The 22,429-nt window shown below is 83.3% G+C and overlaps 2 protein-coding genes across 11 annotated transcripts in view; both read left to right on the top strand.

The window, feature by feature from the left end:
• LOC125428839 (zinc finger and SCAN domain-containing protein 32-like) overlaps positions 1 to 4,342 on the top strand; it is a 665,212-nt gene extending 660,870 nt beyond the window's left edge. For 8 of the 10 annotated variants that reach the window (XM_048489538.1, XM_048489534.1, XM_048489537.1 and 5 more), the window contains 4 exons: positions 643 to 748; positions 1,694 to 1,764; positions 2,009 to 2,095; positions 4,201 to 4,342. In XM_048489538.1, the coding sequence (XP_048345495.1) occupies positions 643 to 748; positions 1,694 to 1,764; positions 2,009 to 2,095; positions 4,201 to 4,212 (276 nt within the window). In that variant the 3' untranslated portion in view covers positions 4,213 to 4,342. Of the gene's footprint in view, positions 1 to 642; positions 749 to 1,693; positions 1,765 to 1,912; positions 2,096 to 4,200 lie in introns of those variants that run through there. The other 2 variants (XM_048489539.1, XM_048489541.1) reach the window with 2 other exon arrangements.
• LOC125428554 (zinc finger protein 420-like) overlaps positions 1 to 22,429 on the top strand; it is a 577,239-nt gene that overhangs the window by 515,868 nt on the left and 38,942 nt on the right. The window lies entirely within an intron of this gene.

Here is a 22,429-nt window from a genome sequence, read left to right as displayed (position 1 = left end):
GAGTTCGGATTGTGGGCTGACTTCATCTGATTCATGGGAGCTTTTCCCTGGTGCCCTAGTCAGGCTGAGCAAGCTTGTGTGAAGCTGTGTGGTCGTAAAGCAATGACCATAAAACCATACATCTTTTCAGGCTGAAAAGCTGGAAAGCTATAAATCGATAAAACACTAAAAGGCAGCTCCAGTAAGGCAGGAGAAATGATACATTCAACGGAATTTTACAGAGCATGTTGCCTGTTCTGGGTGCCATCTTGGAAGTCCAGGAATCCGAATTTCTTATTCCTCCAGATAGTTCACCAGTGTTGAAAGAAAACCAGGTCTACCTAAAGAAAGATGCACAGTCTGGGAGCAGGGCAGGATCCGTTCCTTGGTGGGGCGGTTAAGACCAATCGACTCTACTCTGGAGAATGGGGTTTGTTTGCCTGCTGCTCCACATGAAACCTGTTGGGTGTCTTTTGATTAGTCACAGTTCTCTCTAAACTCTCTGAGCCCCACCCACCTCACAAGGTGTCTGTTGTGGAGAGAAGAAGGGAAGGAGTTTGTCAGCCGCTTTGACACTCTTTAAGGTCAAGAAAAGCGGGGTATCAATCAAAACTCTTCTGCCTCTACTCCTTCTCTTACTTGTTGCCGCTGCTTGTGTTTCAGAGGTTGGGTCTGTCCATGAAGATGGAAGCTACGTTGGAAAGAGCTCCGTTGGAGGAAGGGCAGCTGGGCCCGGCCCAGGAATGTGCCCAAGTTTCCCTCTCACATGGTAAGGACTCCTTCTGACTGGCTGGGATTGGGGCACCCAGTTAATTCGATGGGTGGAGAATTCTGGTCAGGAAAAAAAATGAAATAGTTCTTCATTCAAATTATGGTGCTCAATGTTCAATAGTTGGGATGCCCATAAAAGTGGATTAGAACATTCATGGAGGCAGCTCCTCACACTGATTACAATATTCACATCCCTTCTTTCTCCATTAGAGAGACCCAAAGTAGCTCAAAACTAAAGGCAGACAAATCTCATCTGAGTCCTTCAGTCTTGCGAATAAACAGAAGTCTGCATGTTCTGGATCAGCACAGCTCTAAGAAGTGTGGGGCAAATGTGTTTTGCGCTCGTGCTTATTGGGCCATTTGAGGAGGCACTGTAGGAAATAGAGCCCTGGATGACAGATGCTAGACTTGGGGTGGGCAGGGCTCGAGGTGGGGGTGGTGCCATGCTGATGTTGCCTGTGGCCAAAGACCCAGATGTGACATCGGTGGATCAGCAGATGCTGTGGACACTCATTGAGATGACCCTCCGTTTCTGCATGTGCTGAATTCAAGGACTTTAACATGGTGTGATCGTGACATGGCAGATGATTTCATTTCTGCCTCCCTGTTTTTCTTCCACCAGCCTGGATTCAGGGGCCAGCCAGTCTCCGTGGCATCTATAGTCCCCCAAAACTCATGGGTACCTAGGCTCCAAAACTCATGGAGCCTATTTTAATATGCCTAATAAAGGTTGTTGTATTGTATTGATTGAACTCATGGGTACCTTCAGTTTCTCTTCCGCCTCTCCCACTGCTCACTAGAAAGGCTGAGTTTCCTTGCTGAGTGTACTTAGGGCAAGGTTTCACATCCCTGGGAACAGGGGTGCAGGAAGCATGATTCACACAAGCAAATAGAACAGGAAGTGGAGCCTAATACTCTTTCTTTCCTTTTCCCTCCCTCGCAGGCAGTGAGGAAGCAGCGTTGATCTGTTCTGTTTCTGGAGGTGTGAAAACAGCTGCTGCACCCCCAGTCCAGGTAGGGGAGATGGGCAAATGACAGTCGGGGTCCCCCCTCCTTTCTCAAGGGGACTTTTCTCCTGCAGTTGGTGCTGAGGGGCCCAGCCAAGAGGCTCTGAACGCCACTCCTTTTACACCCTTAACCCTCCCGAAATGTCCCCTTCCAGCACACCACCTTTTGTCTGGCATGATCTCTGAAGACTGAATCTTCCTTTTCTTTCAGTCACTGGTTTCTTTTGAGGAGGTGGCCGTGTCTTTCACAGAGGCAGAGTGGGTGTTGCTGGATCCAGACCAAAGGGCTCTCTATGAAGACGTCATGCTGGAGAACTACGGGATCGTGGCTTCTCTGGGTAAGGAACTCTCACAGGTGTCAGAATCACACATTTCTGCCTTTGGGATTATGCATGACTCAAAATCTATAACAGGAATACGTTGCATTGAGGCCTGTTCCACCATTTGCTCCCTTGTGGAGGTGTCAACTTGGCAGGATGGCAGCATAAACGAGATTCAGCATGTGTAGGTAGTGCGACTACATCGACCTGGTTTCTCCATGTCAGCCTAGTCCAGTGTTGTGGCCATCACCCAAACCACAGAGAGGTGTTCCGGCCTGAGGCCAACGCAGGACTGAGAGGCCCTCAGGAAGACTCTGGAAGGGGCCAAATCCTAATTTCTCAGTTGCCAAATATTAGAACACACTTGCCCTTCAGATGGGATTACAGTGATCCCCCCTGACTGTGATCTGAAGACCCAGTGTGGTGTAATATGTGAGAGCGATGGACTCTGATCTGGAGAAAAGGGTTTGATTCCCCCTTCCTTCTCATGAGCTCTGAGCTCTAACCTGGTGAATTGGATTTGTTTCCCTGCTCCTACACATAGAATTTGCTGCGTGACCTTGAACTAGTCCCAATTTGCTCAGAACTCTCTCAACCCCACCTTCCTCACAAAGTATCTGGTGTGGAGATGGGAAGGTAACTGCAAGCTGTTTTGATACTCCTTCAAGGTAGGGAAAAAGTGGGATAGAGAAAACCACCTCTTCTTCTTATCCTGGTTGGGATTGTGGCCTTTGATCTTGACCAGGTTTCCATTCTTTCGGGGGGGGGGGAGGGGGGTGTCCTTTTCCTTGGATTTCTTTCCTAACCCTATGTTGCAACCATTCTTTTCTCTCTGTGTGGGCCAAAGGAGACAGGAACATAGTAGAGACTTTGGTGGAGGCAGACAAAAGCCTCACATCCGAGGAGAGGCTGGAGAGTTTCTCAAGAGAGAGTTTCCTTCCCAGATGAGCAGGCTATAAGTGAGGATCCTTCATGGTTGTGTGAAGGGAATGACCATGGAGTAGCCCTGGAGGATTTCTGCCTCACAAGTCTCCATTTGGCAGAATCAGAAAGCCGGCTGGAAAAGGAGGGAGGATGTCCTTCTGGGGCCTGAAATCTGGGATGCTCTGAAGCTCCTTCTGGGTCTGAGCTTAGCTGTGGCTCTGCAGGGGCTCCTGCATCCTTCAATTTGGGATATCCCAGGGACAGGTGGGGGCTTATGAAACGAAAGCCAACCTGGAAGAGGCCAACGTCCCTTTCCTGTAGCAGTCACTGAAATGCCTTTAGGGCTCACCTGCCTTCCCCACAACTGGCAGCTTTTCCACAAACCACGGGGGCCTGTTCTGGAAGTGTTGGGTTTACTCAATGAAATACTGCCCCCCCCCACCCTTCACCCAAGAAAATGCTGAAAACCAGCTCTACATGTTTATCTTCACAACTACAATGAACACCTCTGTACAGTTGCAGCACTGGAGATCATGGTAACTTCTTATGGAGAGCCAGTGTGGTATAGTGAGCTCCCAAAAGCACCATGTGAGCTCCCAAAGGCACCATGTGAGCTCCCAAAGGCACCTGGTGGGCCACTGCGAGTAGCAGAGAGCTGGACTAGATGGACTTTGGTCTGATCCAGCTGGCTTGTTCTTATGTTCTTATGTTCTTAGTGGTTAAGAGCAGTGCAGTCCAATCTGGAGAGAGGGGTTCAAGTCCCTGCTCCTCCACATGAAGCCTGCTGGGTGACCTTGGGCTAGTCACAGTTGTCTCAGAACTCTATCGGTTCCACCTACTTGACAAGGTGCTTGTTGTGGGGGGTGAGGGAAGGAATGTGATTTACAAGCCACTTTCAGACTCTTTAGGGTAGAGAAAATTGGTAATATAAAAGCCTTCTCCTGTTCTTTTTAATCATAAATACCAGAGACCCCAAAGAGCTGCATTTCAAGTCAAATGTGAATGGTAGGGGAAGGATGGTTTGCCATTTCCTCCCCTTAAAGTGCAAGGGATAGGCAGAATATAAAACCTGCTGACCTGGAGGGCCTGAGTGGCGATCAGGTGGGACTGGACCGCAGTTGTGGGGGGGCAGGGGGCGGGGGTGGAGAATGACATGGCTTTTTGCCCATGTGCTAACTGGACCTCTTTCTTTCTTCCAGCAGCACATATAGAGGAGATGGTTGGGGGAAACCAGGGGTTCTCTGTGGAAAAAGAGAAGAATGGTTTTTCTGAAGGAGAGGTTGAGGACAGAGACCAACCACCAAGTCAGGACGGAAGCCACTCAGACAAGAAAGCAGCTAAGTCCATTCCGTCCCAAGGAGGATGCTTCTGTGAAAGATGCTTCAAAGAAAGATCAACCGAAACAAGAAGGAATGAATGTCTTCGTGCTAAACAGCGAATCTTCTCCAGGGGAAAGAAAAATGAAAATCTGGCCTTTGAAAACACCTTCAGTAAGAACGTCACTCTTATTTCTGAGAGACAAATTCCCTTAGGAGAGAAATTATATGACATCCTGAAGTGAGGAAAAACTTTCAGTCAGAAATCAGCCGTTCCATCCCATCAAACTCAGTCAGGCGACGGGGTGTATAAATCATTAGACTGCAAAATTTCTGGGGGCCCTGACATCCATCGGGGCGGGAAAATGTCTGTATATTCTGAAATTGTTTTTCTTTTCTTTTCCTGCTGTTGCTGTGCCTGTATGAAGTAGTGGTTTAGATGGCTCTTTATCTGTCTCTCTGACCTTGAAGAGCAACGGCCGGTACATTCCCGCCTTGCAGAATTCATCTTTGTTGCCTGGGAGCAGGGACAGAACCGAGGGGCTTATCAGGTGTTAGGGGCAAGCCAGAAATCAGTTCTGGCTTTCTCTCACTATGTGGCTATGCCAGCTGTCTGTAAATAACGCTTCCGGATTGAAAGTAATTGAGCTCCTTATTGGAAACAGATCCAGGGCTTGACCTAAAACGAATCTTTTTCCTGCAGCAGCAAGTTTGAATGGTCTTTTGAAGTGCGTATAACAATGTAGTGAAGCACATTTGTGTGCAGATGGAACTTCTACGGAAAATCAGACTTTCTTGTGTGGATTCTCACAGGATTTCTCTTTTTATTCCAGCTGGGGGGGGGGGGTGGGGGGGGGGGGGGGTGGGGGGGGGGGGGGGTGGGGGGGGGGGGGGGTGGGGGGGGGGGGGGGTGGGGGGGGGGGGGGGTGGGGGGGGGGGGGGGTGGGGGGGGGGGGGGGTGGGGGGGGGGGGGGGTGGGGGGGGGGGGGGGTGGGGGGGGGGGGGGGTGGGGGGGGGGGGGGGTGGGGGGGGGGGGGGGTGGGGGGGGGGGGGGGTGGGGGGGGGGGGGGGTGGGGGGGGGGGGGGGTGGGGGGGGGGGGGGGTGGGGGGGGGGGGGGGTGGGGGGGGGGGGGGGTGGGGGGGGGGGGGGGTGGGGGGGGGGGGGGGTGGGGGGGGGGGGGGGTGGGGGGGGGGGGGGGTGGGGGGGGGGGGGGGTGGGGGGGGGGGGGGGTGGGGGGGGGGGGGGGTGGGGGGGGGGGGGGGTGGGGGGGGGGGGGGGTGGGGGGGGGGGGGGGTGGGGGGGGGGGGGGGTGGGGGGGGGGGGGGGTGGGGGGGGGGGGGGGTGGGGGGGGGGGGGGGTGGGGGGGGGGGGGGGTGGGGGGGGGGGGGGGTGGGGGGGGGGGGGGGTGGGGGGGGGGGGGGGTGGGGGGGGGGGGGGGTGGGGGGGGGGGGGGGTGGGGGGGGGGGGGGGTGGGGGGGGGGGGGGGTGGGGGGGGGGGGGGGTGGGGGGGGGGGGGGGTGGGGGGGGGGGGGGGTGGGGGGGGGGGGGGGTGGGGGGGGGGGGGGGTGGGGGGGGGGGGGGGTGGGGGGGGGGGGGGGTGGGGGGGGGGGGGGGTGGGGGGGGGGGGGGGTGGGGGGGGGGGGGGGTGGGGGGGGGGGGGGGTGGGGGGGGGGGGGGGTGGGGGGGGGGGGGGGTGGGGGGGGGGGGGGGTGGGGGGGGGGGGGGGTGGGGGGGGGGGGGGGTGGGGGGGGGGGGGGGTGGGGGGGGGGGGGGGTGGGGGGGGGGGGGGGTGGGGGGGGGGGGGGGTGGGGGGGGGGGGGGGTGGGGGGGGGGGGGGGTGGGGGGGGGGGGGGGTGGGGGGGGGGGGGGGTGGGGGGGGGGGGGGGTGGGGGGGGGGGGGGGTGGGGGGGGGGGGGGGTGGGGGGGGGGGGGGGTGGGGGGGGGGGGGGGTGGGGGGGGGGGGGGGTGGGGGGGGGGGGGGGTGGGGGGGGGGGGGGGTGGGGGGGGGGGGGGGTGGGGGGGGGGGGGGGTGGGGGGGGGGGGGGGTGGGGGGGGGGGGGGGTGGGGGGGGGGGGGGGTGGGGGGGGGGGGGGGTGGGGGGGGGGGGGGGTGGGGGGGGGGGGGGGTGGGGGGGGGGGGGGGTGGGGGGGGGGGGGGGTGGGGGGGGGGGGGGGTGGGGGGGGGGGGGGGTGGGGGGGGGGGGGGGTGGGGGGGGGGGGGGGTGGGGGGGGGGGGGGGTGGGGGGGGGGGGGGGTGGGGGGGGGGGGGGGTGGGGGGGGGGGGGGGTGGGGGGGGGGGGGGGTGGGGGGGGGGGGGGGTGGGGGGGGGGGGGGGTGGGGGGGGGGGGGGGTGGGGGGGGGGGGGGGTGGGGGGGGGGGGGGGTGGGGGGGGGGGGGGGTGGGGGGGGGGGGGGGTGGGGGGGGGGGGGGGTGGGGGGGGGGGGGGGTGGGGGGGGGGGGGGGTGGGGGGGGGGGGGGGTGGGGGGGGGGGGGGGTGGGGGGGGGGGGGGGTGGGGGGGGGGGGGGGTGGGGGGGGGGGGGGGTGGGGGGGGGGGGGGGTGGGGGGGGGGGGGGGTGGGGGGGGGGGGGGGTGGGGGGGGGGGGGGGTGGGGGGGGGGGGGGGTGGGGGGGGGGGGGGGTGGGGGGGGGGGGGGGTGGGGGGGGGGGGGGGTGGGGGGGGGGGGGGGTGGGGGGGGGGGGGGGTGGGGGGGGGGGGGGGTGGGGGGGGGGGGGGGTGGGGGGGGGGGGGGGTGGGGGGGGGGGGGGGTGGGGGGGGGGGGGGGTGGGGGGGGGGGGGGGTGGGGGGGGGGGGGGGTGGGGGGGGGGGGGGGTGGGGGGGGGGGGGGGTGGGGGGGGGGGGGGGTGGGGGGGGGGGGGGGTGGGGGGGGGGGGGGGTGGGGGGGGGGGGGGGTGGGGGGGGGGGGGGGTGGGGGGGGGGGGGGGTGGGGGGGGGGGGGGGTGGGGGGGGGGGGGGGTGGGGGGGGGGGGGGGTGGGGGGGGGGGGGGGTGGGGGGGGGGGGGGGTGGGGGGGGGGGGGGGTGGGGGGGGGGGGGGGTGGGGGGGGGGGGGGGTGGGGGGGGGGGGGGGTGGGGGGGGGGGGGGGTGGGGGGGGGGGGGGGTGGGGGGGGGGGGGGGTGGGGGGGGGGGGGGGTGGGGGGGGGGGGGGGTGGGGGGGGGGGGGGGTGGGGGGGGGGGGGGGTGGGGGGGGGGGGGGGTGGGGGGGGGGGGGGGTGGGGGGGGGGGGGGGTGGGGGGGGGGGGGGGTGGGGGGGGGGGGGGGTGGGGGGGGGGGGGGGTGGGGGGGGGGGGGGGTGGGGGGGGGGGGGGGTGGGGGGGGGGGGGGGTGGGGGGGGGGGGGGGTGGGGGGGGGGGGGGGTGGGGGGGGGGGGGGGTGGGGGGGGGGGGGGGTGGGGGGGGGGGGGGGTGGGGGGGGGGGGGGGTGGGGGGGGGGGGGGGTGGGGGGGGGGGGGGGTGGGGGGGGGGGGGGGTGGGGGGGGGGGGGGGTGGGGGGGGGGGGGGGTGGGGGGGGGGGGGGGTGGGGGGGGGGGGGGGTGGGGGGGGGGGGGGGTGGGGGGGGGGGGGGGTGGGGGGGGGGGGGGGTGGGGGGGGGGGGGGGTGGGGGGGGGGGGGGGTGGGGGGGGGGGGGGGTGGGGGGGGGGGGGGGTGGGGGGGGGGGGGGGTGGGGGGGGGGGGGGGTGGGGGGGGGGGGGGGTGGGGGGGGGGGGGGGTGGGGGGGGGGGGGGGTGGGGGGGGGGGGGGGTGGGGGGGGGGGGGGGTGGGGGGGGGGGGGGGTGGGGGGGGGGGGGGGTGGGGGGGGGGGGGGGTGGGGGGGGGGGGGGGTGGGGGGGGGGGGGGGTGGGGGGGGGGGGGGGTGGGGGGGGGGGGGGGTGGGGGGGGGGGGGGGTGGGGGGGGGGGGGGGTGGGGGGGGGGGGGGGTGGGGGGGGGGGGGGGTGGGGGGGGGGGGGGGTGGGGGGGGGGGGGGGTGGGGGGGGGGGGGGGTGGGGGGGGGGGGGGGTGGGGGGGGGGGGGGGTGGGGGGGGGGGGGGGTGGGGGGGGGGGGGGGTGGGGGGGGGGGGGGGTGGGGGGGGGGGGGGGTGGGGGGGGGGGGGGGTGGGGGGGGGGGGGGGTGGGGGGGGGGGGGGGTGGGGGGGGGGGGGGGTGGGGGGGGGGGGGGGTGGGGGGGGGGGGGGGTGGGGGGGGGGGGGGGTGGGGGGGGGGGGGGGTGGGGGGGGGGGGGGGTGGGGGGGGGGGGGGGTGGGGGGGGGGGGGGGTGGGGGGGGGGGGGGGTGGGGGGGGGGGGGGGTGGGGGGGGGGGGGGGTGGGGGGGGGGGGGGGTGGGGGGGGGGGGGGGTGGGGGGGGGGGGGGGTGGGGGGGGGGGGGGGTGGGGGGGGGGGGGGGTGGGGGGGGGGGGGGGTGGGGGGGGGGGGGGGTGGGGGGGGGGGGGGGTGGGGGGGGGGGGGGGTGGGGGGGGGGGGGGGTGGGGGGGGGGGGGGGTGGGGGGGGGGGGGGGTGGGGGGGGGGGGGGGTGGGGGGGGGGGGGGGTGGGGGGGGGGGGGGGTGGGGGGGGGGGGGGGTGGGGGGGGGGGGGGGTGGGGGGGGGGGGGGGTGGGGGGGGGGGGGGGTGGGGGGGGGGGGGGGTGGGGGGGGGGGGGGGTGGGGGGGGGGGGGGGTGGGGGGGGGGGGGGGTGGGGGGGGGGGGGGGTGGGGGGGGGGGGGGGTGGGGGGGGGGGGGGGTGGGGGGGGGGGGGGGTGGGGGGGGGGGGGGGTGGGGGGGGGGGGGGGTGGGGGGGGGGGGGGGTGGGGGGGGGGGGGGGTGGGGGGGGGGGGGGGTGGGGGGGGGGGGGGGTGGGGGGGGGGGGGGGTGGGGGGGGGGGGGGGTGGGGGGGGGGGGGGGTGGGGGGGGGGGGGGGTGGGGGGGGGGGGGGGTGGGGGGGGGGGGGGGTGGGGGGGGGGGGGGGTGGGGGGGGGGGGGGGTGGGGGGGGGGGGGGGTGGGGGGGGGGGGGGGTGGGGGGGGGGGGGGGTGGGGGGGGGGGGGGGTGGGGGGGGGGGGGGGTGGGGGGGGGGGGGGGTGGGGGGGGGGGGGGGTGGGGGGGGGGGGGGGTGGGGGGGGGGGGGGGTGGGGGGGGGGGGGGGTGGGGGGGGGGGGGGGTGGGGGGGGGGGGGGGTGGGGGGGGGGGGGGGTGGGGGGGGGGGGGGGTGGGGGGGGGGGGGGGTGGGGGGGGGGGGGGGTGGGGGGGGGGGGGGGTGGGGGGGGGGGGGGGTGGGGGGGGGGGGGGGTGGGGGGGGGGGGGGGTGGGGGGGGGGGGGGGTGGGGGGGGGGGGGGGTGGGGGGGGGGGGGGGTGGGGGGGGGGGGGGGTGGGGGGGGGGGGGGGTGGGGGGGGGGGGGGGTGGGGGGGGGGGGGGGTGGGGGGGGGGGGGGGTGGGGGGGGGGGGGGGTGGGGGGGGGGGGGGGTGGGGGGGGGGGGGGGTGGGGGGGGGGGGGGGTGGGGGGGGGGGGGGGTGGGGGGGGGGGGGGGTGGGGGGGGGGGGGGGTGGGGGGGGGGGGGGGTGGGGGGGGGGGGGGGTGGGGGGGGGGGGGGGTGGGGGGGGGGGGGGGTGGGGGGGGGGGGGGGTGGGGGGGGGGGGGGGTGGGGGGGGGGGGGGGTGGGGGGGGGGGGGGGTGGGGGGGGGGGGGGGTGGGGGGGGGGGGGGGTGGGGGGGGGGGGGGGTGGGGGGGGGGGGGGGTGGGGGGGGGGGGGGGTGGGGGGGGGGGGGGGTGGGGGGGGGGGGGGGTGGGGGGGGGGGGGGGTGGGGGGGGGGGGGGGTGGGGGGGGGGGGGGGTGGGGGGGGGGGGGGGTGGGGGGGGGGGGGGGTGGGGGGGGGGGGGGGTGGGGGGGGGGGGGGGTGGGGGGGGGGGGGGGTGGGGGGGGGGGGGGGTGGGGGGGGGGGGGGGTGGGGGGGGGGGGGGGTGGGGGGGGGGGGGGGTGGGGGGGGGGGGGGGTGGGGGGGGGGGGGGGTGGGGGGGGGGGGGGGTGGGGGGGGGGGGGGGTGGGGGGGGGGGGGGGTGGGGGGGGGGGGGGGTGGGGGGGGGGGGGGGTGGGGGGGGGGGGGGGTGGGGGGGGGGGGGGGTGGGGGGGGGGGGGGGTGGGGGGGGGGGGGGGTGGGGGGGGGGGGGGGTGGGGGGGGGGGGGGGTGGGGGGGGGGGGGGGTGGGGGGGGGGGGGGGTGGGGGGGGGGGGGGGTGGGGGGGGGGGGGGGTGGGGGGGGGGGGGGGTGGGGGGGGGGGGGGGTGGGGGGGGGGGGGGGTGGGGGGGGGGGGGGGTGGGGGGGGGGGGGGGTGGGGGGGGGGGGGGGTGGGGGGGGGGGGGGGTGGGGGGGGGGGGGGGTGGGGGGGGGGGGGGGTGGGGGGGGGGGGGGGTGGGGGGGGGGGGGGGTGGGGGGGGGGGGGGGTGGGGGGGGGGGGGGGTGGGGGGGGGGGGGGGTGGGGGGGGGGGGGGGTGGGGGGGGGGGGGGGTGGGGGGGGGGGGGGGTGGGGGGGGGGGGGGGTGGGGGGGGGGGGGGGTGGGGGGGGGGGGGGGTGGGGGGGGGGGGGGGTGGGGGGGGGGGGGGGTGGGGGGGGGGGGGGGTGGGGGGGGGGGGGGGTGGGGGGGGGGGGGGGTGGGGGGGGGGGGGGGTGGGGGGGGGGGGGGGTGGGGGGGGGGGGGGGTGGGGGGGGGGGGGGGTGGGGGGGGGGGGGGGTGGGGGGGGGGGGGGGTGGGGGGGGGGGGGGGTGGGGGGGGGGGGGGGTGGGGGGGGGGGGGGGTGGGGGGGGGGGGGGGTGGGGGGGGGGGGGGGTGGGGGGGGGGGGGGGTGGGGGGGGGGGGGGGTGGGGGGGGGGGGGGGTGGGGGGGGGGGGGGGTGGGGGGGGGGGGGGGTGGGGGGGGGGGGGGGTGGGGGGGGGGGGGGGTGGGGGGGGGGGGGGGTGGGGGGGGGGGGGGGTGGGGGGGGGGGGGGGTGGGGGGGGGGGGGGGTGGGGGGGGGGGGGGGTGGGGGGGGGGGGGGGTGGGGGGGGGGGGGGGTGGGGGGGGGGGGGGGTGGGGGGGGGGGGGGGTGGGGGGGGGGGGGGGTGGGGGGGGGGGGGGGTGGGGGGGGGGGGGGGTGGGGGGGGGGGGGGGTGGGGGGGGGGGGGGGTGGGGGGGGGGGGGGGTGGGGGGGGGGGGGGGTGGGGGGGGGGGGGGGTGGGGGGGGGGGGGGGTGGGGGGGGGGGGGGGTGGGGGGGGGGGGGGGTGGGGGGGGGGGGGGGTGGGGGGGGGGGGGGGTGGGGGGGGGGGGGGGTGGGGGGGGGGGGGGGTGGGGGGGGGGGGGGGTGGGGGGGGGGGGGGGTGGGGGGGGGGGGGGGTGGGGGGGGGGGGGGGTGGGGGGGGGGGGGGGTGGGGGGGGGGGGGGGTGGGGGGGGGGGGGGGTGGGGGGGGGGGGGGGTGGGGGGGGGGGGGGGTGGGGGGGGGGGGGGGTGGGGGGGGGGGGGGGTGGGGGGGGGGGGGGGTGGGGGGGGGGGGGGGTGGGGGGGGGGGGGGGTGGGGGGGGGGGGGGGTGGGGGGGGGGGGGGGTGGGGGGGGGGGGGGGTGGGGGGGGGGGGGGGTGGGGGGGGGGGGGGGTGGGGGGGGGGGGGGGTGGGGGGGGGGGGGGGTGGGGGGGGGGGGGGGTGGGGGGGGGGGGGGGTGGGGGGGGGGGGGGGTGGGGGGGGGGGGGGGTGGGGGGGGGGGGGGGTGGGGGGGGGGGGGGGTGGGGGGGGGGGGGGGTGGGGGGGGGGGGGGGTGGGGGGGGGGGGGGGTGGGGGGGGGGGGGGGTGGGGGGGGGGGGGGGTGGGGGGGGGGGGGGGTGGGGGGGGGGGGGGGTGGGGGGGGGGGGGGGTGGGGGGGGGGGGGGGTGGGGGGGGGGGGGGGTGGGGGGGGGGGGGGGTGGGGGGGGGGGGGGGTGGGGGGGGGGGGGGGTGGGGGGGGGGGGGGGTGGGGGGGGGGGGGGGTGGGGGGGGGGGGGGGTGGGGGGGGGGGGGGGTGGGGGGGGGGGGGGGTGGGGGGGGGGGGGGGTGGGGGGGGGGGGGGGTGGGGGGGGGGGGGGGTGGGGGGGGGGGGGGGTGGGGGGGGGGGGGGGTGGGGGGGGGGGGGGGTGGGGGGGGGGGGGGGTGGGGGGGGGGGGGGGTGGGGGGGGGGGGGGGTGGGGGGGGGGGGGGGTGGGGGGGGGGGGGGGTGGGGGGGGGGGGGGGTGGGGGGGGGGGGGGGTGGGGGGGGGGGGGGGTGGGGGGGGGGGGGGGTGGGGGGGGGGGGGGGTGGGGGGGGGGGGGGGTGGGGGGGGGGGGGGGTGGGGGGGGGGGGGGGTGGGGGGGGGGGGGGGTGGGGGGGGGGGGGGGTGGGGGGGGGGGGGGGTGGGGGGGGGGGGGGGTGGGGGGGGGGGGGGGTGGGGGGGGGGGGGGGTGGGGGGGGGGGGGGGTGGGGGGGGGGGGGGGTGGGGGGGGGGGGGGGTGGGGGGGGGGGGGGGTGGGGGGGGGGGGGGGTGGGGGGGGGGGGGGGTGGGGGGGGGGGGGGGTGGGGGGGGGGGGGGGTGGGGGGGGGGGGGGGTGGGGGGGGGGGGGGGTGGGGGGGGGGGGGGGTGGGGGGGGGGGGGGGTGGGGGGGGGGGGGGGTGGGGGGGGGGGGGGGTGGGGGGGGGGGGGGGTGGGGGGGGGGGGGGGTGGGGGGGGGGGGGGGTGGGGGGGGGGGGGGGTGGGGGGGGGGGGGGGTGGGGGGGGGGGGGGGTGGGGGGGGGGGGGGGTGGGGGGGGGGGGGGGTGGGGGGGGGGGGGGGTGGGGGGGGGGGGGGGTGGGGGGGGGGGGGGGTGGGGGGGGGGGGGGGTGGGGGGGGGGGGGGGTGGGGGGGGGGGGGGGTGGGGGGGGGGGGGGGTGGGGGGGGGGGGGGGTGGGGGGGGGGGGGGGTGGGGGGGGGGGGGGGTGGGGGGGGGGGGGGGTGGGGGGGGGGGGGGGTGGGGGGGGGGGGGGGTGGGGGGGGGGGGGGGTGGGGGGGGGGGGGGGTGGGGGGGGGGGGGGGTGGGGGGGGGGGGGGGTGGGGGGGGGGGGGGGTGGGGGGGGGGGGGGGTGGGGGGGGGGGGGGGTGGGGGGGGGGGGGGGTGGGGGGGGGGGGGGGTGGGGGGGGGGGGGGGTGGGGGGGGGGGGGGGTGGGGGGGGGGGGGGGTGGGGGGGGGGGGGGGTGGGGGGGGGGGGGGGTGGGGGGGGGGGGGGGTGGGGGGGGGGGGGGGTGGGGGGGGGGGGGGGTGGGGGGGGGGGGGGGTGGGGGGGGGGGGGGGTGGGGGGGGGGGGGGGTGGGGGGGGGGGGGGGTGGGGGGGGGGGGGGGTGGGGGGGGGGGGGGGTGGGGGGGGGGGGGGGTGGGGGGGGGGGGGGGTGGGGGGGGGGGGGGGTGGGGGGGGGGGGGGGTGGGGGGGGGGGGGGGTGGGGGGGGGGGGGGGTGGGGGGGGGGGGGGGTGGGGGGGGGGGGGGGTGGGGGGGGGGGGGGGTGGGGGGGGGGGGGGGTGGGGGGGGGGGGGGGTGGGGGGGGGGGGGGGTGGGGGGGGGGGGGGGTGGGGGGGGGGGGGGGTGGGGGGGGGGGGGGGTGGGGGGGGGGGGGGGTGGGGGGGGGGGGGGGTGGGGGGGGGGGGGGGTGGGGGGGGGGGGGGGTGGGGGGGGGGGGGGGTGGGGGGGGGGGGGGGTGGGGGGGGGGGGGGGTGGGGGGGGGGGGGGGTGGGGGGGGGGGGGGGTGGGGGGGGGGGGGGGTGGGGGGGGGGGGGGGTGGGGGGGGGGGGGGGTGGGGGGGGGGGGGGGTGGGGGGGGGGGGGGGTGGGGGGGGGGGGGGGTGGGGGGGGGGGGGGGTGGGGGGGGGGGGGGGTGGGGGGGGGGGGGGGTGGGGGGGGGGGGGGGTGGGGGGGGGGGGGGGTGGGGGGGGGGGGGGGTGGGGGGGGGGGGGGGTGGGGGGGGGGGGGGGTGGGGGGGGGGGGGGGTGGGGGGGGGGGGGGGTGGGGGGGGGGGGGGGTGGGGGGGGGGGGGGGTGGGGGGGGGGGGGGGTGGGGGGGGGGGGGGGTGGGGGGGGGGGGGGGTGGGGGGGGGGGGGGGTGGGGGGGGGGGGGGGTGGGGGGGGGGGGGGGTGGGGGGGGGGGGGGGTGGGGGGGGGGGGGGGTGGGGGGGGGGGGGGGTGGGGGGGGGGGGGGGTGGGGGGGGGGGGGGGTGGGGGGGGGGGGGGGTGGGGGGGGGGGGGGGTGGGGGGGGGGGGGGGTGGGGGGGGGGGGGGGTGGGGGGGGGGGGGGGTGGGGGGGGGGGGGGGTGGGGGGGGGGGGGGGTGGGGGGGGGGGGGGGTGGGGGGGGGGGGGGGTGGGGGGGGGGGGGGGTGGGGGGGGGGGGGGGTGGGGGGGGGGGGGGGTGGGGGGGGGGGGGGGTGGGGGGGGGGGGGGGTGGGGGGGGGGGGGGGTGGGGGGGGGGGGGGGTGGGGGGGGGGGGGGGTGGGGGGGGGGGGGGGTGGGGGGGGGGGGGGGTGGGGGGGGGGGGGGGTGGGGGGGGGGGGGGGTGGGGGGGGGGGGGGGTGGGGGGGGGGGGGGGTGGGGGGGGGGGGGGGTGGGGGGGGGGGGGGGTGGGGGGGGGGGGGGGTGGGGGGGGGGGGGGGTGGGGGGGGGGGGGGGTGGGGGGGGGGGGGGGTGGGGGGGGGGGGGGGTGGGGGGGGGGGGGGGTGGGGGGGGGGGGGGGTGGGGGGGGGGGGGGGTGGGGGGGGGGGGGGGTGGGGGGGGGGGGGGGTGGGGGGGGGGGGGGGTGGGGGGGGGGGGGGGTGGGGGGGGGGGGGGGTGGGGGGGGGGGGGGGTGGGGGGGGGGGGGGGTGGGGGGGGGGGGGGGTGGGGGGGGGGGGGGGTGGGGGGGGGGGGGGGTGGGGGGGGGGGGGGGTGGGGGGGGGGGGGGGTGGGGGGGGGGGGGGGTGGGGGGGGGGGGGGGTGGGGGGGGGGGGGGGTGGGGGGGGGGGGGGGTGGGGGGGGGGGGGGGTGGGGGGGGGGGGGGGTGGGGGGGGGGGGGGGTGGGGGGGGGGGGGGGTGGGGGGGGGGGGGGGTGGGGGGGGGGGGGGGTGGGGGGGGGGGGGGGTGGGGGGGGGGGGGGGTGGGGGGGGGGGGGGGTGGGGGGGGGGGGGGGTGGGGGGGGGGGGGGGTGGGGGGGGGGGGGGGTGGGGGGGGGGGGGGGTGGGGGGGGGGGGGGGTGGGGGGGGGGGGGGGTGGGGGGGGGGGGGGGTGGGGGGGGGGGGGGGTGGGGGGGGGGGGGGGTGGGGGGGGGGGGGGGTGGGGGGGGGGGGGGGTGGGGGGGGGGGGGGGTGGGGGGGGGGGGGGGTGGGGGGGGGGGGGGGTGGGGGGGGGGGGGGGTGGGGGGGGGGGGGGGTGGGGGGGGGGGGGGGTGGGGGGGGGGGGGGGTGGGGGGGGGGGGGGGTGGGGGGGGGGGGGGGTGGGGGGGGGGGGGGGTGGGGGGGGGGGGGGGTGGGGGGGGGGGGGGGTGGGGGGGGGGGGGGGTGGGGGGGGGGGGGGGTGGGGGGGGGGGGGGGTGGGGGGGGGGGGGGGTGGGGGGGGGGGGGGGTGGGGGGGGGGGGGGGTGGGGGGGGGGGGGGGTGGGGGGGGGGGGGGGTGGGGGGGGGGGGGGGTGGGGGGGGGGGGGGGTGGGGGGGGGGGGGGGTGGGGGGGGGGGGGGGTGGGGGGGGGGGGGGGTGGGGGGGGGGGGGGGTGGGGGGGGGGGGGGGTGGGGGGGGGGGGGGGTGGGGGGGGGGGGGGGTGGGGGGGGGGGGGGGTGGGGGGGGGGGGGGGTGGGGGGGGGGGGGGGTGGGGGGGGGGGGGGGTGGGGGGGGGGGGGGGTGGGGGGGGGGGGGGGTGGGGGGGGGGGGGGGTGGGGGGGGGGGGGGGTGGGGGGGGGGGGGGGTGGGGGGGGGGGGGGGTGGGGGGGGGGGGGGGTGGGGGGGGGGGGGGGTGGGGGGGGGGGGGGGTGGGGGGGGGGGGGGGTGGGGGGGGGGGGGGGTGGGGGGGGGGGGGGGTGGGGGGGGGGGGGGGTGGGGGGGGGGGGGGGTGGGGGGGGGGGGGGGTGGGGGGGGGGGGGGGTGGGGGGGGGGGGGGGTGGGGGGGGGGGGGGGTGGGGGGGGGGGGGGGTGGGGGGGGGGGGGGGTGGGGGGGGGGGGGGGTGGGGGGGGGGGGGGGTGGGGGGGGGGGGGGGTGGGGGGGGGGGGGGGTGGGGGGGGGGGGGGGTGGGGGGGGGGGGGGGTGGGGGGGGGGGGGGGTGGGGGGGGGGGGGGGTGGGGGGGGGGGGGGGTGGGGGGGGGGGGGGGTGGGGGGGGGGGGGGGTGGGGGGGGGGGGGGGTGGGGGGGGGGGGGGGTGGGGGGGGGGGGGGGTGGGGGGGGGGGGGGGTGGGGGGGGGGGGGGGTGGGGGGGGGGGGGGGTGGGGGGGGGGGGGGGTGGGGGGGGGGGGGGGTGGGGGGGGGGGGGGGTGGGGGGGGGGGGGGGTGGGGGGGGGGGGGGGTGGGGGGGGGGGGGGGTGGGGGGGGGGGGGGGTGGGGGGGGGGGGGGGTGGGGGGGGGGGGGGGTGGGGGGGGGGGGGGGTGGGGGGGGGGGGGGGTGGGGGGGGGGGGGGGTGGGGGGGGGGGGGGGTGGGGGGGGGGGGGGGTGGGGGGGGGGGGGGGTGGGGGGGGGGGGGGGTGGGGGGGGGGGGGGGTGGGGGGGGGGGGGGGTGGGGGGGGGGGGGGGTGGGGGGGGGGGGGGGTGGGGGGGGGGGGGGGTGGGGGGGGGGGGGGGTGGGGGGGGGGGGGGGTGGGGGGGGGGGGGGGTGGGGGGGGGGGGGGGTGGGGGGGGGGGGGGGTGGGGGGGGGGGGGGGTGGGGGGGGGGGGGGGTGGGGGGGGGGGGGGGTGGGGGGGGGGGGGGGTGGGGGGGGGGGGGGGTGGGGGGGGGGGGGGGTGGGGGGGGGGGGGGGTGGGGGGGGGGGGGGGTGGGGGGGGGGGGGGGTGGGGGGGGGGGGGGGTGGGGGGGGGGGGGGGTGGGGGGGGGGGGGGGTGGGGGGGGGGGGGGGTGGGGGGGGGGGGGGGTGGGGGGGGGGGGGGGTGGGGGGGGGGGGGGGTGGGGGGGGGGGGGGGTGGGGGGGGGGGGGGGTGGGGGGGGGGGGGGGTGGGGGGGGGGGGGGGTGGGGGGGGGGGGGGGTGGGGGGGGGGGGGGGTGGGGGGGGGGGGGGGTGGGGGGGGGGGGGGGTGGGGGGGGGGGGGGGTGGGGGGGGGGGGGGGTGGGGGGGGGGGGGGGTGGGGGGGGGGGGGGGTGGGGGGGGGGGGGGGTGGGGGGGGGGGGGGGTGGGGGGGGGGGGGGGTGGGGGGGGGGGGGGGTGGGGGGGGGGGGGGGTGGGGGGGGGGGGGGGTGGGGGGGGGGGGGGGTGGGGGGGGGGGGGGGTGGGGGGGGGGGGGGGTGGGGGGGGGGGGGGGTGGGGGGGGGGGGGGGTGGGGGGGGGGGGGGGTGGGGGGGGGGGGGGGTGGGGGGGGGGGGGGGTGGGGGGGGGGGGGGGTGGGGGGGGGGGGGGGTGGGGGGGGGGGGGGGTGGGGGGGGGGGGGGGTGGGGGGGGGGGGGGGTGGGGGGGGGGGGGGGTGGGGGGGGGGGGGGGTGGGGGGGGGGGGGGGTGGGGGGGGGGGGGGGTGGGGGGGGGGGGGGGTGGGGGGGGGGGGGGGTGGGGGGGGGGGGGGGTGGGGGGGGGGGGGGGTGGGGGGGGGGGGGGGTGGGGGGGGGGGGGGGTGGGGGGGGGGGGGGGTGGGGGGGGGGGGGGGTGGGGGGGGGGGGGGGTGGGGGGGGGGGGGGGTGGGGGGGGGGGGGGGTGGGGGGGGGGGGGGGTGGGGGGGGGGGGGGGTGGGGGGGGGGGGGGGTGGGGGGGGGGGGGGGTGGGGGGGGGGGGGGGTGGGGGGGGGGGGGGGTGGGGGGGGGGGGGGGTGGGGGGGGGGGGGGGTGGGGGGGGGGGGGGGTGGGGGGGGGGGGGGGTGGGGGGGGGGGGGGGTGGGGGGGGGGGGGGGTGGGGGGGGGGGGGGGTGGGGGGGGGGGGGGGTGGGGGGGGGGGGGGGTGGGGGGGGGGGGGGGTGGGGGGGGGGGGGGGTGGGGGGGGGGGGGGGTGGGGGGGGGGGGGGGTGGGGGGGGGGGGGGGTGGGGGGGGGGGGGGGTGGGGGGGGGGGGGGGTGGGGGGGGGGGGGGGTGGGGGGGGGGGGGGGTGGGGGGGGGGGGGGGTGGGGGGGGGGGGGGGTGGGGGGGGGGGGGGGTGGGGGGGGGGGGGGGTGGGGGGGGGGGGGGGTGGGGGGGGGGGGGGGTGGGGGGGGGGGGGGGTGGGGGGGGGGGGGGGTGGGGGGGGGGGGGGGTGGGGGGGGGGGGGGGTGGGGGGGGGGGGGGGTGGGGGGGGGGGGGGGTGGGGGGGGGGGGGGGTGGGGGGGGGGGGGGGTGGGGGGGGGGGGGGGTGGGGGGGGGGGGGGGTGGGGGGGGGGGGGGGTGGGGGGGGGGGGGGGTGGGGGGGGGGGGGGGTGGGGGGGGGGGGGGGTGGGGGGGGGGGGGGGTGGGGGGGGGGGGGGGTGGGGGGGGGGGGGGGTGGGGGGGGGGGGGGGTGGGGGGGGGGGGGGGTGGGGGGGGGGGGGGGTGGGGGGGGGGGGGGGTGGGGGGGGGGGGGGGTGGGGGGGGGGGGGGGTGGGGGGGGGGGGGGGTGGGGGGGGGGGGGGGTGGGGGGGGGGGGGGGTGGGGGGGGGGGGGGGTGGGGGGGGGGGGGGGTGGGGGGGGGGGGGGGTGGGGGGGGGGGGGGGTGGGGGGGGGGGGGGGTGGGGGGGGGGGGGGGTGGGGGGGGGGGGGGGTGGGGGGGGGGGGGGGTGGGGGGGGGGGGGGGTGGGGGGGGGGGGGGGTGGGGGGGGGGGGGGGTGGGGGGGGGGGGGGGTGGGGGGGGGGGGGGGTGGGGGGGGGGGGGGGTGGGGGGGGGGGGGGGTGGGGGGGGGGGGGGGTGGGGGGGGGGGGGGGTGGGGGGGGGGGGGGGTGGGGGGGGGGGGGGGTGGGGGGGGGGGGGGGTGGGGGGGGGGGGGGGTGGGGGGGGGGGGGGGTGGGGGGGGGGGGGGGTGGGGGGGGGGGGGGGTGGGGGGGGGGGGGGGTGGGGGGGGGGGGGGGTGGGGGGGGGGGGGGGTGGGGGGGGGGGGGGGTGGGGGGGGGGGGGGGTGGGGGGGGGGGGGGGTGGGGGGGGGGGGGGGTGGGGGGGGGGGGGGGTGGGGGGGGGGGGGGGTGGGGGGGGGGGGGGGTGGGGGGGGGGGGGGGTGGGGGGGGGGGGGGGTGGGGGGGGGGGGGGGTGGGGGGGGGGGGGGGTGGGGGGGGGGGGGGGTGGGGGGGGGGGGGGGTGGGGGGGGGGGGGGGTGGGGGGGGGGGGGGGTGGGGGGGGGGGGGGGTGGGGGGGGGGGGGGGTGGGGGGGGGGGGGGGTGGGGGGGGGGGGGGGTGGGGGGGGGGGGGGGTGGGGGGGGGGGGGGGTGGGGGGGGGGGGGGGTGGGGGGGGGGGGGGGTGGGGGGGGGGGGGGGTGGGGGGGGGGGGGGGTGGGGGGGGGGGGGGGTGGGGGGGGGGGGGGGTGGGGGGGGGGGGGGGTGGGGGGGGGGGGGGGTGGGGGGGGGGGGGGGTGGGGGGGGGGGGGGGTGGGGGGGGGGGGGGGTGGGGGGGGGGGGGGGTGGGGGGGGGGGGGGGTGGGGGGGGGGGGGGGTGGGGGGGGGGGGGGGTGGGGGGGGGGGGGGGTGGGGGGGGGGGGGGGTGGGGGGGGGGGGGGGTGGGGGGGGGGGGGGGTGGGGGGGGGGGGGGGTGGGGGGGGGGGGGGGTGGGGGGGGGGGGGGGTGGGGGGGGGGGGGGGTGGGGGGGGGGGGGGGTGGGGGGGGGGGGGGGTGGGGGGGGGGGGGGGTGGGGGGGGGGGGGGGTGGGGGGGGGGGGGGGTGGGGGGGGGGGGGGGTGGGGGGGGGGGGGGGTGGGGGGGGGGGGGGGTGGGGGGGGGGGGGGGTGGGGGGGGGGGGGGGTGGGGGGGGGGGGGGGTGGGGGGGGGGGGGGGTGGGGGGGGGGGGGGGTGGGGGGGGGGGGGGGTGGGGGGGGGGGGGGGTGGGGGGGGGGGGGGGTGGGGGGGGGGGGGGGTGGGGGGGGGGGGGGGTGGGGGGGGGGGGGGGTGGGGGGGGGGGGGGGTGGGGGGGGGGGGGGGTGGGGGGGGGGGGGGGTGGGGGGGGGGGGGGGTGGGGGGGGGGGGGGGTGGGGGGGGGGGGGGGTGGGGGGGGGGGGGGGTGGGGGGGGGGGGGGGTGGGGGGGGGGGGGGGTGGGGGGGGGGGGGGGTGGGGGGGGGGGGGGGTGGGGGGGGGGGGGGGTGGGGGGGGGGGGGGGTGGGGGGGGGGGGGGGTGGGGGGGGGGGGGGGTGGGGGGGGGGGGGGGTGGGGGGGGGGGGGGGTGGGGGGGGGGGGGGGTGGGGGGGGGGGGGGGTGGGGGGGGGGGGGGGTGGGGGGGGGGGGGGGTGGGGGGGGGGGGGGGTGGGGGGGGGGGGGGGTGGGGGGGGGGGGGGGTGGGGGGGGGGGGGGGTGGGGGGGGGGGGGGGTGGGGGGGGGGGGGGGTGGGGGGGGGGGGGGGTGGGGGGGGGGGGGGGTGGGGGGGGGGGGGGGTGGGGGGGGGGGGGGGTGGGGGGGGGGGGGGGTGGGGGGGGGGGGGGGTGGGGGGGGGGGGGGGTGGGGGGGGGGGGGGGTGGGGGGGGGGGGGGGTGGGGGGGGGGGGGGGTGGGGGGGGGGGGGGGTGGGGGGGGGGGGGGGTGGGGGGGGGGGGGGGTGGGGGGGGGGGGGGGTGGGGGGGGGGGGGGGTGGGGGGGGGGGGGGGTGGGGGGGGGGGGGGGTGGGGGGGGGGGGGGGTGGGGGGGGGGGGGGGTGGGGGGGGGGGGGGGTGGGGGGGGGGGGGGGTGGGGGGGGGGGGGGGTGGGGGGGGGGGGGGGTGGGGGGGGGGGGGGGTGGGGGGGGGGGGGGGTGGGGGGGGGGGGGGGTGGGGGGGGGGGGGGGTGGGGGGGGGGGGGGGTGGGGGGGGGGGGGGGTGGGGGGGGGGGGGGGTGGGGGGGGGGGGGGGTGGGGGGGGGGGGGGGTGGGGGGGGGGGGGGGTGGGGGGGGGGGGGGGTGGGGGGGGGGGGGGGTGGGGGGGGGGGGGGGTGGGGGGGGGGGGGGGTGGGGGGGGGGGGGGGTGGGGGGGGGGGGGGGTGGGGGGGGGGGGGGGTGGGGGGGGGGGGGGGTGGGGGGGGGGGGGGGTGGGGGGGGGGGGGGGTGGGGGGGGGGGGGGGTGGGGGGGGGGGGGGGTGGGGGGGGGGGGGGGTGGGGGGGGGGGGGGGTGGGGGGGGGGGGGGGTGGGGGGGGGGGGGGGTGGGGGGGGGGGGGGGTGGGGGGGGGGGGGGGTGGGGGGGGGGGGGGGTGGGGGGGGGGGGGGGTGGGGGGGGGGGGGGGTGGGGGGGGGGGGGGGTGGGGGGGGGGGGGGGTGGGGGGGGGGGGGGGTGGGGGGGGGGGGGGGTGGGGGGGGGGGGGGGTGGGGGGGGGGGGGGGTGGGGGGGGGGGGGGGTGGGGGGGGGGGGGGGTGGGGGGGGGGGGGGGTGGGGGGGGGGGGGGGTGGGGGGGGGGGGGGGTGGGGGGGGGGGGGGGTGGGGGGGGGGGGGGGTGGGGGGGGGGGGGGGTGGGGGGGGGGGGGGGTGGGGGGGGGGGGGGGTGGGGGGGGGGGGGGGTGGGGGGGGGGGGGGGTGGGGGGGGGGGGGGGTGGGGGGGGGGGGGGGTGGGGGGGGGGGGGGGTGGGGGGGGGGGGGGGTGGGGGGGGGGGGGGGTGGGGGGGGGGGGGGGTGGGGGGGGGGGGGGGTGGGGGGGGGGGGGGGTGGGGGGGGGGGGGGGTGGGGGGGGGGGGGGGTGGGGGGGGGGGGGGGTGGGGGGGGGGGGGGGTGGGGGGGGGGGGGGGTGGGGGGGGGGGGGGGTGGGGGGGGGGGGGGGTGGGGGGGGGGGGGGGTGGGGGGGGGGGGGGGTGGGGGGGGGGGGGGGTGGGGGGGGGGGGGGGTGGGGGGGGGGGGGGGTGGGGGGGGGGGGGGGTGGGGGGGGGGGGGGGT

This window comes from Sphaerodactylus townsendi, linkage group LG03 (genome assembly GCF_021028975.2).
Source record: "Sphaerodactylus townsendi isolate TG3544 linkage group LG03, MPM_Stown_v2.3, whole genome shotgun sequence".
Lineage (NCBI taxonomy): Eukaryota > Metazoa > Chordata > Lepidosauria > Squamata > Sphaerodactylidae > Sphaerodactylus > Sphaerodactylus townsendi.
The sequence above is the reverse complement of the archived record's forward strand: the minus strand, read 5'-3'. Positions and strand labels throughout refer to the sequence as shown.